Here is a 14,827-nt window from a genome sequence, read left to right as displayed (position 1 = left end):
ACCAGCGACAAATAATTTGTCCGTCCACACGAGACGCGACAAAATCAATCAAACCCACAGCCAATCAGAACAGCGCGTGGGCGGAGTCTCGGCAAGCGCACGGAGAGTAATCCTGACGGCAGTCGTGAGAAAATGGATAATAGGCTACATCCGGGCTATTCAATTGGCGGCCCGCGGGCCAGGTCCGGCCCGCCAATCATCTCCATCCGGCCCGAGGGCACCCCGACCTCCCTCCTCTTCTTTTCCTGGCGGTGCGGCTAAATTTGGTTAGAAATGCGCGTGGCCGCAGTGGCGCCTGCAGCTGTACGGCTATACGCACTGTGTGTGTACCATGAGCGCTCCGACTGACCTGAGAAACTTTTTCAGTCCGAATATTTCAACAGTTATTATGTGTGTGTCCCGTATTTCTGTCGACTGAACTAGCGATATCAATCATTCCTGAATGAATCATTCTTTGGTTCGATTATTTCCTTTCCATGAATTGGCCAAACGCGCTTGCATAACGGTCTGAAACGATTCGGATTCGTTCGGACCGTTCCGTCACTGAATCATCTGAAGCGATTTCCACATCTCTCTGTTACAAACCACAAATCACTCAATGATTTTAACTAGTTTTAAATCGGATGAAACAGCCTCAACATTCCCAACACGACTGATGAGGTAAATAGCAGAAACACGAAGTTAGAAGACTAAATCCCTAATCACCAGCCTTACAAACATTTACCATGAATGTACTGTAGTAATTTACCATGGTTTGGGCAGAAATGTGGAATATTTATATTGAATACTATGTTATAGTCATTTATATTGCATTAGATTTATTAGGGGGCTAGAGGAATATATAATTAATTGTGTGTATAGTTTTTACCTGTTTAAGCATTTATTATACAGTGTGAGTGAGTGAGCAGCCATTTACCTATGATCTCACTGTCAGAATATTTTAATTTAAGCCTATAATAATTATTAATAAAATAATTCTTACCAATAGCTATGATCTTGTATAATTCATATATTTGTACATGGGTGTAAATAAGTTATGTATTATGATCTGATAAATCTGCATACTGTTGGGTTCCACATTTCCAAGTAAATACAATACTTTTATGTTTACTTTAGCTTACTTATTGATACTGTTATGTTTCAATAAATAATCTAAACCCATCGGCCCACCTCAACTTTTCGATTTAATAATCCGGCCCTCGAATGAAGCTAATTGAATAGCCCTGGGCTACATAATCAAATTCACAACTATCACACCATTTAAAGTTTGAACGTTCTTGTTTCCATTTGTTTAATTTCTAGATCTGAGGTGAATTATCCGCTTTTACAGCTACAAATCTGCAGCACTAAATGATATTCAGTCGCAATACACGCTTTTAACATTGAATAAAGCACATACACAGTGCCTGTTTGTAGTTCCAGCGCGACTAAGCAGAAAAATAGAAACGTTTCTAATCGTCGAGTGTTGCCGTCGCGGCTGGTTAGGGCAAAACTCTGATTAACGTGGAAAAGACGCTTTTATCGCGCGCCGCGTGCAGTTAGGACACGGTGTTAACGGTAGCGTTGCTACGGACCGCGTACGGTTCGGCTCGCATTTGATTCGCGGATTAACTGCTAAATTTGACCATCGTAGAGTGAAAGTTTATCATTTGGACGTGTTTTTTCTTGCCAATTTACACATTCAAATGGTTTTAAACGATGAAAAAGAGGTGAAAATCAAGATTTGCGCAATATCTGTGCGCACAGCTGATTCCTCTTTCACGTTTCCTTGCGCTTGAACGGACACACAAACACAAGATAATGTCTACACACTCGTCTCTCGCTTCTGACATGAGTGAACAGTTGAGAGAGTGTATTCAGTCTTAAAGTGACAGTACACTAATATTCCTGCTGTTGTGTGTCATTAATGTTAATACAACAATAAAATACAGCTTTAACAACGATGAAACCGTATTTAATTTCTACAGTGAACAAAGTGTTATTTTACATTTAGGCTTAATTATTAATTTCTGCACCTGAATACTGTTAGACTTTGTAACTTTGTTATTCAGTGTTCATCTCTGCTTGAGTATTTCTGCTTATTTTATTACTGACTGTTCACTTGTTAATAATAATGTTTGAACTTTATCAGTTAGGCCAGTAGTGGTATCGAAGAACTTCAAGTAAGCTTTAAGCAATAAATGATAAGCAAAGTTCCCCCCCCCCATATATATATATATACACAGGTGAAACTCGAAAAATTAGGGTATCGTGCAACAGTTCATGTATTTCAGTAATTCAAATTAAAAGGTGAAACTAATATATTTAGTATATATAACTATATACATATGCATGATTAGTTTTCAGAGGACCGACATTTCTGCATTTAAAATCCTTTTTTTTTTATTGAATTCTTGTAAAATTCAAATTTTCTGAGATTTTGAATTTGGGGTTTTCATAAGCTGTAAACCATTATCATCAAAATTATAACTTTTGCACGATATTACAATTTTTTGAGTTTCACCTGTGTGTGTATATATATATATATATATATCTCGAACCATGAATTTTGTGATTTGTTGCTCCCAGGGTTTGAAGTGAGCAAATGAAATGCGTGTGGAGTCAGCTGTGGCGGGAAACACTGTCAAATCACGAGCCAATATGAAGGCTTATTATTATGTTTACTCACTTTGCTGGGGAAGTTTGTGTAACACAAATACTCAACTCGTGAGTCATAATCATATATTAAATACAGTGTGTTGCGCAGAATCTGCTCATAACTGGATTACTTGAACACACACGTCACTACACAACAAATCACAGCGCGCTTGTTCATTTGCATTGAAGCATTGGAGAAGATTAAAAAGCATTTGATTAACAGAAAACACATTGCTATTTTCCAACATCATATTTTTAATGTTCTTTGTACTGTATTATTGATCTGTCCATCTAAAACACATGTTTGAGAATGAAAGAGGAAGAGGAGATGCTGGATGACAGGATTTTGAATGTATGAAATCCAAATTTTATAATATTTAATTCCAAAGCTGTGACGTAGTTAATCTGCTTCATTTCTTTCTGTTCGTGGCTAGTAGAAGTTCTGAATGGCCGGTATCTTAAAAATGTAGTAGCCGAATTGGCCGGTGAGTGAAAAAGTAGTTGTTTGCGCCACTAATGGTTTGTTCCTGTCCTCTTTTGCAGCGCTGCGATGCTGAAACTGGCAGAGATGGAGTATAACGGAGCCAACAGTATTTTCCTGCGACTGTTGCTGGATAAGAAGTACGCGCTGCCCTTCCGCGTGCTCGACGCCCTGGTCGCGCACTTTCTGTCGTTTCGCTCCGATAAACGGACGCTGCCGGTGCTGTGGCACCAGAGCCTGCTCACGCTAGCCCTGCGCTACCGAGCAGACCTGTCCTCCGAACAGAAGGAGGCGCTGTTGGACCTGCTGAGGGTGCACATTCACGCGGGCATTACGGCCGAGATCCGGCGAGAACTGCAAAACGCCGAGTCTCGAGACCTGGAGAACGCCACGCCCGCCATGACCGTCGACTGACCGCGCAACTTCATCTTTATGCATCAGTTCTGACAGCGTGCTGGAATAACATGATGATGATGATGATGATGATAATATATTTTGCATTTTTGTTGTGATGCAATGTTCATATTTTTGGACTAAACTTGGTTAGAACTTAATAAAATCGTAAACTCATCCAGACCTGTTATTTTTGCACTCGTGCTTGTAACGGTTACCTTGCATCTATATCTCAAGTAAAATATAAGAACATTTGTGTACATATACACACACACACACGCACAAACACACACACACATATATATATATATATATATATTATTATTTTTATATTTATTTATAAATGGATTAGATGGGGATAAGATAGATATCTATGACAAATTATATATTAAATCGTAATGAGATGTCAGCTGAGGTGGACGTTATTAAATTTAGTTTATGAAATGAAAAAAAAAGTTATTGTGGAGTTCATGAGACTAGGACCTCGTATCATTAAAATAAATTTTGAAGGCCCTGTCCGGAATATTTTGTGTGTTGTATACAAAGTTGTATGTCATTTTATTATGTAGAAATTAATGCTTGAAGAAATTAAGAGAAAAAAAAACATTAACAACAATTATCGTCATTGTGATAACATGCAACGAAACTCCAGAATTCTTCCAGTCCAGATCAAGTTCCCTCAGTCTTTCAATCCAGATTAAAATAAAGTACGTTCGTTTTGTTTCTCGATGACACGATCTTCGATGTGACGTCACAACGATCATTCGTCGATTCTCGTGAGAGCGGTCACGCCGCGCGCCGCAGCTCGCGCACCAGCCTTCCGTAAATTGAATAAAATAATGCGTTTTAACTTATGAATTCGGCTAAATGTACAGTGTATATAGTTTGTAGGTCCGTTAAGAGTTTTGTTAACGTATATCCCGCGTGACTGATTCTATCGTTTAACCGGTGAATCCGTCAGACCAATCTGTGATGGAGTTATTCTGTCACGAACATGTCAAACTGGACTCGAGCTCTCAGATAAAGTCCAGACCGGTTCGGGCGTTCAGAGACGCGGTTCTGCTCCAAGACAAGCGGGTCTGTCAGAACCTGCTGAGCTCGGAGAGACCGAACATCACTAAACCCGGTACCGAACAGACCGACGTGCTGCCCTACATGCGAAGAGTATTGACTGGCTGGATGCTTCAGGTGAGTAACGTTACACTTCAGAAACGAACACTTAACGCGAATCATAATGATCTTATGAAGTCTTATGAATCGTTTTCTGATTCACTGATTCGAATCATACTGGTCTGATAATGTAATACCTGTACATCGTGTTCTGTTCACTGATTCGAATCACTAGTCAGATTATGTTTTATGAATCTTATTCTGATACACAGATTCGAATCATACTGGTCAGATGATGTTAATACATCGTATTCTGATTCAGTGATTCGAATCATATTGATCAAATAATGTAATACATCGTTTTCTGATTCACTGATTCGAATCACTAGTCAGATTATGTCTTATGAATCATATTCTGATTCACTGATTTGAATCATACTGATCTGATGATGTCTAATACATTCAATTCAGTTCACGTTTATTTGTAGCACTTTTCACAATACACATTATTTCAAAGCAGTTTACAGAAAATGCATGAGTCCACATTACAATTTACAGTGATCAGTTTTCAGAGGTAACTAAGTTATTTATTTCAGAATTGTACGTATACATTGTCTAAAACATCAAATTCACTGATTCACTGATTTGAATCTTTCTGATCTGAATCCTGAATCATCTGAGGACTCATGCGTGTTGTTCTTGAGCAGGTGTGTGAGGATCAGAAGTGTGAGGAGGAGGTGTTTCCTCTGGCCGTTCACTACCTGGACAGGTACATGTCCCAGAATGCCCTGCGTAAATGCCACCTGCAGCTTCTGGGGACCGTCTGCATGTTCCTGGCCTCCAAACTCAGGGAATCGGTTCCTCTGAGCGCCGCCAAGCTGTGCGTCTACACGGACCACGCCGTCACCGTCCCAGAGATCCTGGTAAGGTCATGTGACACAGTTACACAGGGCTGCTCTTTTCTATTTTTTATTATTGTGCTTGCAAACCATACAGAGATTACATTAATGATATACAACTTTGTATACAATACACACAATATATCAACAATGTTCAATGTCGTTTTGAGAACTAAATACGTCACTTTTAGGCTCGTGAACACTGCTGCGTCAACTTCCCCATGTTTATCTTAAAGCTGCAGTCCGTAGTTTTTCCTCTTTGTCGCCATCTCTGCCATCAAATTAATAAGTTTAATTATATCAATTGCTGTGAGGAAAGTCTATAATCTCCAGCTCAACATCCTCACACTCGTAGCCTACTAGCCGAGACTTCTTTATGTGTACGGATGTGATGTAATAACACAAACACATGCTCGAATTTCCCGCTGAAATCCACCAGAACCACTGGAGTTATAAACATTATTACAAGCTTAGCATTTAGCATCGAGCTACGGCAAGCAGAGAGTTTTGAACACTGGCTGGTTATGTATTGCTTAAAAATTTAGTTTGGATAATTTTAAACCCAAAAAAGTTACGGACTGCAGCTTTAAACAATTGCAAAACTCAAAATTAAACTCTTCGTCTTCTGTTGCGCAAGGTATTGTGGGTAATATTAGCGCCCCCAAAAAAAACATGCACGAATGCACACTTTTGACAGAATAGTACTCCGCTGTTTTTGCAATTCTGGCATAATGAATAATATATAAATATTAGAAATTTAAAATAATGGAAAAAAAAACTGAAATTAGAAATGTTACCTTGGCAATTAGCTGAAATAAAGTAAGTTTAGTTGAAGTACTTCCATTACTAAAATTAAACTGAAATTGAAAATAAATGAAAGCTTTAGTTGTTATCTTTATTGTATTTCGTTTGAGTTATTTTAGTACGCCCATACTGAATGAAAATGAGAATTGAACTGAACTTAAATAATATACGTTTTACTAAAACTAAAAAAGAAATTTGAATAGAAATATAAAAAACCGAGCCATTAAAAATGACAAAAGCACATAAAATAAACTTAAACGATTGAATGTAATAATACATTTTTTAAATAAATGCTAATTAAAAATATTATTAAATACTATAACAGTAAATAAATAATGCTTAATTATCACTGATTTGAAGCGTTGTAAAATAAGATAAAACAAACACCTGTGACATTCTACATATTTACTAACATTTTAATTTTAGTTTAGTTTAGTTTGTTGTTTTATGATTTTACTTTCGTGTGTTACACCTATTTACAGCTTGTGGTTTTTTGTGTACAGCACTTTGGTCAGTTTCGGTAGTTTTTAAATTGTGCTTTTTCAATAAACATTGTATTGTATTGTATGTCACCTATTTCACAAATTAGCATTTACAAAGTCATGATAACGGTATCGGTTTCAAAAGCCCGTTTTTAAAAGTTTGCGTTTTCAGTTTTTAGTTGAAAGCGGTATGTGTAAACGGCCCCTAATTCAGCTTATTATTATTGTGAATTGCTTTTGTTTATTTATGTTTATTGTTTGTTTATTTATGTTTATTGTTTTTATTTAGTTTATTTATTTTAATTGCAGTGGTTTTACCGTGGTTAAGGCAGTCTCAGTATGAGGTTTTGTGTTTCTAGTGTTTGTTACGTCAGGTCACCTTTATTTAGTATATAGCGTTTTTTACTAGGGGTGGCAGGATCCGCCTTTTTTGCCTCCGACACCGATTGGCCGATACCGAGTACCGATCCAATACTAAAATAATAATTAAAAAAACAGTGCCGAATTACCTAATAAACTGTCTCTGTATGCCTCACTGTGGGGAAGAGACTGGGATTATTCTTTTGTTAAAGGCATCAAAGCTTGACTTAAACATTAATTTCCTCACTTTGTAAAACAATATACAGACAAAATACAGTGGGGGAAATAAGTATTTGACCCCTTGCTGATTTTGCAGGTTTGCCCACTTACAAGGAATGCAACGATCTATAATTTTAATCATATGTACATTCTAACAGTGAAAGACAGAATCCCAAAGAAAATTCCAGAAAATCACATCATATGAATTTATTTAAATTGATAACCATCTGATGAGGAAAAACAAGTATTTGACCCCCTGGACAAACAGCATGTTAATATTTTGTAGAAAAGCCCTTCTTGGCCAGCACAGATGTCAAACGCTTTTTATAGTTGGTGACAAGGTTTGTGGACATTTCGGCAGGGATATTGGCCCACTCCTCCCTGCAGACAGCCTCCAAATCTTTCAGGTTCCAAGATTGTCGCCTGGCAACTCGAATTTTAAGCTCCCTCCAAAGATTTTCAATTGGATTCAGGTCTGGAGACTGGCTAGCTCACTCCAGAACCTTGATGTGCTTCTTCAGCCACTCTTTTGTTGCTTTGGCGGTGTGCTTAGGGTCGTTGTCGTGCTGAAACACCCATCCTCGACCCATCTTCAGCTCTCTCACTGAGGGAAGGAGATGTTGGTCCAGAATTCCACGACACATGGCCCCGTCCATCCTCCCCTCAGTACGATGGAGTTGTCCCGTCCCCTTGGCTGAAAAGCACCCCCAAAGCATGATGTTGCCACCACCATCCTTGACGGTGGGGATGGTGTTCTTTGGGTTGTACTCGGTGTTCTTTGCCCTCCAAACACGACGAGTTGAGTTGAGGACAAAAAGTTCTATTTTGGTCTCATCTGACCACATCACCTTCTTCCAGGCCTCTTCTGAGTCGTCCAGGTGGTGAATGGCGAAATTATGCGGGCCTGTACATGTTTCTTCTTGAGCAGGATGACCTTGCGTGCGCTGCAGGATTTCAATCCATGACGGCGTAGTGTGTTACCAACCGTTTCTTTTGTAACTGTGGTCCCAGCTGCCTTCAGTTGATTCATCAGTTCTCCCCTTGTGGTTTTGGGATGATTCCTCGCCGTTTCGCATGATCAGGGACACCCCACGAGGCGAGATCTTGTGTGGAGGCCCAGACCGAGGGAGGTTGGCGGTGGTGTGGTGCTTCTTCCATTTCCTGATAACTGCACCGACAGTTGATCTTTTCTCTCCAAGTTGCTTTCCGATTCTCTTGTAGTCCATCCCAGCCTTATGCAGATCAACAATCTTGTCCCTGATGTCCGTAGAAAGCTCTTTGGTCTTGCCCATGGTGGTGATGTTGGATGCTGGTTGTTTGGGTGTTGACAGGTGTCTTTTATACAGGTAACGAGGTGAGGCAGGTGTATTTGATGTAGATAATTGGTTGGGATTGGGGCTGTGTCTTAAAGAAAGACTAACTGGCTTGTAGGAGCCAGAATGCTTGCTGTTTGGTAGGGGGTCATATACTTGTTTTTCCTCATCAGATGGTCATCAATTTTTATATATTCATATGATGTGATTTTCTGGAATTTTCTTTGGGATTCTGTCTTTCACTGTTAGAATGTACATATGATTAAAATTATAGATCGTTAAATTCTTTGTAAGTGGGCAAACCTGCAAAATTAGCAAGGGGTCAAATACTTATTTCCCCCACTGAATATACTATATAATTAAAAGACATTTCTTTTAAAATTTTAAGCGCAACTTTTTAATGAAGCAGCAACATATGATAGATTGGACAGAACAACTAAGGCTATCAATAAACTGCCATTGCGCAAAAGTATTGTAATATGAAAGGCTCCAAATCAGAGCGGCACGAAACCTTATGCGCATCCCGAGCGAAGAATGATGCGCTCGAAGCAACATGGAGTCACGGTGTGCAGCGCATCACATTGAAAAGTTCAAAGCACAAAGGGAAGATATATATATATATATATATATATATATATATATAATTTATTATTTCAATAGTTTGAGCCTTTTAACAGTTTAAAATGTCAGTTAATGTGCGCGTGATGAGCAATTATATCGCTCTCTACTCCAGTGTTGTGATCTAACAGACACCCGGGAGAAAGTAACGTGAAAGTCCAGCAAGTTAAAGTCCTTTTATGCGAACCATAGACCTTTATCTACAGATCTACAGTATAATAATAGGAACATTGACTCATCTTGGAGAGAGTTTCATCGTGTTGACTGTTTTACCCGAGTGCGACGCGCTGTTTGATGCTGAATGGAGAATGAATGACAGCCGCAGCGGAGGGAAGCACTTAGGTGAAGATTAATTTAACGATTTAAATCTGTACCTCACATAATGGCTTCAGAAAACTTGGAATACAGTACACGAAAACATTATGGTGCTTTATAATGTTTTTGTGTCTTTTGTGTTGTATAACAATAACATACGCACAATATCGGATTTGGATGGTCTTGTCTGGCGATACCCGATCCGGCAAATATTGGTAGTATTGGAGCAATACTGATACTGAGTATCGGATCGGCGCACACCTACTTTTTACAATGCAGATTGTTTCAAAGCAGCTTTACAGAGATAACAGGAAAATAATGTTGTAATAGTATTGTTAAATATAAAATTAACAGTTCCATCTGGTTGGGGTCGGAGTCATCACGCCGGTATGGAGACGAGTTTGTTGAGGTGTCCATGAGGCCTTCACAGTGTTGATGAGGCTGGCACTTCAGGGATGCGTTGTCGTCGTGTCCATGCGACGGTCCTTCATCAGATCCGGATACGGCCTGGATCCGGCGGACTGCGGTAAACCTCGGGATAAACAGAGAGACTAATATTAGCGTAGATGCCATTCTTCTTATGATGTAACGAGTACATCAGGATTTATGGGAAGTGTTCCCGGTTCCGGCTGACCTAATCTAAGCAGCCTAACATTGAATTATAGAAGTCTATAGAGTGTTATGTGTATGCTAGGTTAAAGAGATGTGTTTTTAGTCTAGCTTTGAACTGACAGACTGTGTCTGCTTCCCGGACAATGTTAGGAAGATTGTTCCAGAGTTTTGGTGCTAAATAGGAAAAGGATCTACCGCCAGCAGTCGATTTATATATTCTAGGTATTATCAACTGGCCGGAGTTTTGAGATCGCAATAGACGTGAAGGACTATAATGCGTTAAGAGCTCGCTCAAGTACTGGGGAGCTAAACCATTTAGTGCTTTGTAAGTAATCAGCAATATTTTAAAATGTATACGATGTTTAATAGGGAGCCAATGCAGTGTTGACAGAACCGGGCTAATATGGTCGTACTTCCTGGTTCTGGTAAGAACTCTAGCGGCTGCGTTTTGAACTAGCTGTAGTTTGTTTATTAAGCGTGCAGGGCAACCACCCAGTAGAGCTTTACTGGTGGTGCTAGCGTGTAATGTGTGTTTGTGTGTGTTTGTTTGTGTGTGTGTGTGTGTGTGATTTGTAATGTGTGTGTGTGTGTGTATGTGATGTGTAATGTGTGTGTGTGTGTATGTGATGTGTAATGTGTGTGTGTGTGTGTATGTGATGTGTGATGTGTAATGTGTGTGTGATGTGCAACGTGTGTGTGTGTGATGTGTAATGTGTAATGTGTGTGTGTGTGTGTGTGTGTGTGTGTGTGTGTGCAGCAGTGGGAGGTGCTGCTGGTGTCGCGGCTCCACTGGGATCTGGCCTCAGTGCTGCCCTCTGACTTCCTGGAGCTGTTACTGCAGGTGCTGCCACTCGAAGTGCAGAACCACCCGGCCCTGAGGAGACACACACACTCCTACATCGCCCTGAGCGCCACAGGTACACACACACACACACACACACACACACACACACACGTACACACACAGTGTCAGCAGCTTCTCTGTCATTGATCTGCTCTTTGTTGCGTGTATAAGCTGCGCGTCACGTTCATCATCTCCTGCTTTTGTTCTCCGTCACTGCATCAGCCGATCTGCACATCCAGCACTCACTGCACTGAAGAACACGGGAATCAGGAATAAACTGGATTTGTCATTCATATGTGAAGCATTTTTATCATTTCTATTTATCATTTTTATTATTTGACTTTAAGTTCATTTTTTCACACAATAACACTTGATAAAACTGAATTAATTTAGTAAATTAATGTTGAGTTAAAAAATATATTTATGAAATTAATTTATATTAATTTTTATTTTTATAAATGTATTATTATTTATTAATTTGAAATCATTACATTTATTTGGGAATGATGGTAACATTTCTTTAATGTTCTGCAGGAACTTCTCAAAATGTCTTCGGAAAAAAGATTCAGAATGGAAATAATACTTATCGTTCAAGAATATTATTAAATAAAATCCTGTTATTCATGGATATTAATGGATAAAATCCTGATATTAATGGATAAAATCCTGATATTAATTGATATTAATAGATTAAATCCTGTTATTAATGTGGATATTAATGGATAAAGGATTGGTGGATGTTGATTTTAAGGGGCGGGGCTTGTGGTGTGTGTTTCAGAGTTGAAGCAGGATTGGTGGATGTTGATTTTAAGGGGCGGGGCTTGTGTTGTGTGTTTCAGAGCTGAAGCAGGATTGGTGGATGTTGATTTTAAGGGGCGTGGCTTGTGTTGTGTGTTTCAGAGCTGAAGCAGGATTGGTGGATGTTGATTTTTAAGGGGCGGGGCTTGTGGTGTGTGTTTCAGAGCTGAAGCAGGATTGGTGGATGTTGATTTTAAGGGGCGGGGCTTGTGTTGTGTGTTTCAGAGCTGAAGCAGGATTGGTGGATGTTGATTTTAAGGGGCGTGGCTTGTGTTGTGTGTTTCAGAGCTGAAGCAGGATTGGTGGATGTTGATTTTTAAGGGGCGGGGCTTGTGGTGTGTGTTTCAGAGTTGAAGCAGGATTGGTGTATGTTGATTTTAAGAGGCGGGGCTTGTGTTGTGTGTTTCAGAGCTGAAGCAGGATTGGTGGATGTTGATTTTAAGGGGCGGGGCTTGTGGTGTGTGTTTCAGAGCTGAAGCAGGATTGGTGGATGTTGATTTTAAGGGGCGGGGCTTGTGGTGTGTGTTTCAGAGCTGAAGCAGGATTGGTGGATGTTGATTTTAAGGGGCGGGGCTTGTGTTGTGTGTTTCAGAGCTGAAGCAGGATTGGTGGATGTTGATTTTAAGGGGCGGCGCTTTTGGTGTGTGTTTCAGAGCTGAAGCAGGGTTGGTGGATGTTGATTTTAAGGGGCGGGGCTTGTGGTGTGTGTTTCAGAGCTGAAGCAGGATTGGTGGATGTTGATTTTAAGGGGCGGGGCTTGTGGTGTGTGTTTCAGAGCTGAAGCAGGATTGGTGGATGTTGATTTTAAGGGGCGGCGCTTTTGGTGTGTGTTTCAGAGCTGAAGCAGGATTGGTGGATGTTGATTTTAGGGGGCGGGGCTTGTGGTGTGTGTTTCAGAGCTGAAGTTCTCGGTCTTCGCTCCGTCATTGGTGGCCTGTTCGTGTGTGGCGGCAGCTGTTGTTCGACTGAATCTCCTGAAAGACACGCTCAGCGCCGACGACCTCCTGGAACTCCTGAGGAACGTCCTGGACCTGGACATGGTGAGGACACACACACACACACACACACACACACACACTCGTACGGCCAGTGTGTGAACCTCAACATTTTTCCTTACTGTGCGATCGCACCAGACGCGAATAGCGCGTCAAATTCGCGTCTACCACGTCTAGTTGGACGCTTGACCACTTTGTGTTAATTCGTGCGACAAGAGTGAAACTGACGCGCGTAAAAACAAAAGTTTGAACCGAAATTTACACGCGTCAGAGGCGAAAGTTTCAAACCCCGTTGGCGGCCATCTCTTTACAAGAAGTCTGTTGTTGATGGTTCATTTATCGAGAGAGTCACCGCTCTGTATTTGCTCTGGAGAGCAGAACAGCGGCGTAGGGATCATTATCGCCGTGTTTGGGTTCACCAGACCCTTCGGAGGCGAACCCAGTTCGGCGAGTTTTTTCCCTCACACAACACAGTCACAAACTATGTTCTTGCACTAAAGTATGTTGGTTCTCTTTACATTAGAATAATAATAATGTTTCATATAATCTAGATTAGATATGGAATAAATTGCATACAAAAAGAATGTCTCATATATTAAAATCAAGTTTTTATGTGGTAAAATATTTACTTCACCATGTGACAGCAGCAAGCTGGCTCCTGATTGGTTAACGCGGCGCGAATTTGACGCAGAAGTTCAGATTTTTCAACTGGGGCGGCAGACGCGAATTCGCGTCAAACGCGTGAATGCAAAAAAAGCACTAAATAAATAATTTGTGCGGAACGCGCCAGACGCTCGATTTGCGCTATTCGCGTGAACTTGACGCACAAATTAGGCGAATTCGCGTCTACCGCACCGCGCTCTACGCCTCGTTCGCGCCGCAGGGTTTTTTTACGCGCGTAACGCGTCTTTGCATTGACTTAACATTGAAATCACTCGTGCTAGGCGCTCTATTCGCGTCCGGTGTGAACGCACCATTAGAATTACAACTTTTTGTCAATTTTGAATTTTATCCAAAAATCGACTTATAAACCTAAGACATAAAAAGTTGAAATTATGACATACTAAGTCACAATTATGACATAAATTGTAATTATGAGAAAAAGTCAAAATGATGACATAAATCATAGTTTTTTACTTTTTATCCTAATGGAGGTTTGTCATACTTTTTTGATACAATTCAAAATTGAGAAAAAGCCAAATATGTCAAAAAGTGGAAATTATAACATTAATTTGACTTTGTCAATTATGAGATTTAAATTGAAAATAATAACATATAAGTTGAAATCATTAGGAAAACTTGAAAATTATGACATAATAAGGTACAATTATGATACAAAGTTTAAATAATGACTTTCTATGTGTCTGTGATTCAGGCTTCTCTGCTTCAGTGTTTCTCATCTCTGGAGGAAACCATCGGCCTGACGCTTCCGTCTACACCTGTGGATCGGGATCGGGACGTCCCAACGGCTGATCAACTCTAGCCTGCTTTCCCAGTGTTCCCAGTTCCACTGCACTGGTTGACCAAGTTCATGTTTGTTTTTAACCTAGCAGATGTTCTGCTCTGTCACACACACACTGCTGATTTCAGTCAATGATTAATTCTACGCTTGACATGTAACTTTTCTCAATTTTAAACTTGAAATATGTAAAAAAATAAAATATGAGGATGGTGAATGCTGGTTTACTTCAAACACTAACCGGGTCAATCTCACACACAAATGTCACATTTCACCCTGACATCAAACATTTTTTTTTTGCATTAAGAAATTAAGCGTATATTAATTAAGATGTTTTGACAATTAAGCACGTTTTTGTCAAATTTCACATAGTTTTTAATTAAAATCAGTATAAATTAAATTTAGAAAAACAAATGCTACCATGATAAATACCTAGAGTTTAAAATAATCAATATTTTTGCACACTAATTAGCAGAGGGTGTTTAAAT

At 39.8% G+C, this 14,827-nt stretch overlaps 2 protein-coding genes across 2 annotated transcripts in view; both read left to right on the top strand.

Annotated features, from left to right (window-relative positions):
- Positions 1-3,688, top strand: part of LOC143753353 (bystin-like) — a 6,223-nt gene extending 2,535 nt beyond the window's left edge. The window contains exon 3 of the mRNA XM_077245677.1: positions 3,181-3,688. Coding sequence (XP_077101792.1) covers positions 3,181-3,532 — 352 coding nt within the window. The 3' untranslated portion in view covers positions 3,533-3,688. The remainder of the gene's footprint in view (positions 1-3,180) is intronic.
- Positions 3,689-4,267: 579 nt separating this feature from the next.
- LOC143753352 (G1/S-specific cyclin-D2-like) lies at positions 4,268-14,556 on the top strand. Its single transcript, XM_077245676.1, has 5 exons — positions 4,268-4,699; positions 5,329-5,544; positions 11,001-11,160; positions 12,783-12,925; positions 14,256-14,556. Exons 1-5 carry the CDS (start codon positions 4,484-4,486, stop codon positions 14,361-14,363), a joined length of 843 nt encoding a protein of 280 aa, XP_077101791.1. The 5' UTR covers positions 4,268-4,483; the 3' UTR covers positions 14,364-14,556.
- The last annotated feature ends 271 nt before the right edge of the window (positions 14,557-14,827 follow it).

This window comes from Siphateles boraxobius, unplaced genomic scaffold, assembly GCF_051911475.1.
Source record: "Siphateles boraxobius isolate OS27281-9 unplaced genomic scaffold, OSU_SipBor_1 276, whole genome shotgun sequence".
NCBI classification, from domain to species: Eukaryota; Metazoa; Chordata; class Actinopteri; order Cypriniformes; family Leuciscidae; genus Siphateles; species Siphateles boraxobius.
The sequence above is the reverse complement of the archived record's forward strand: the minus strand, read 5'-3'. Positions and strand labels throughout refer to the sequence as shown.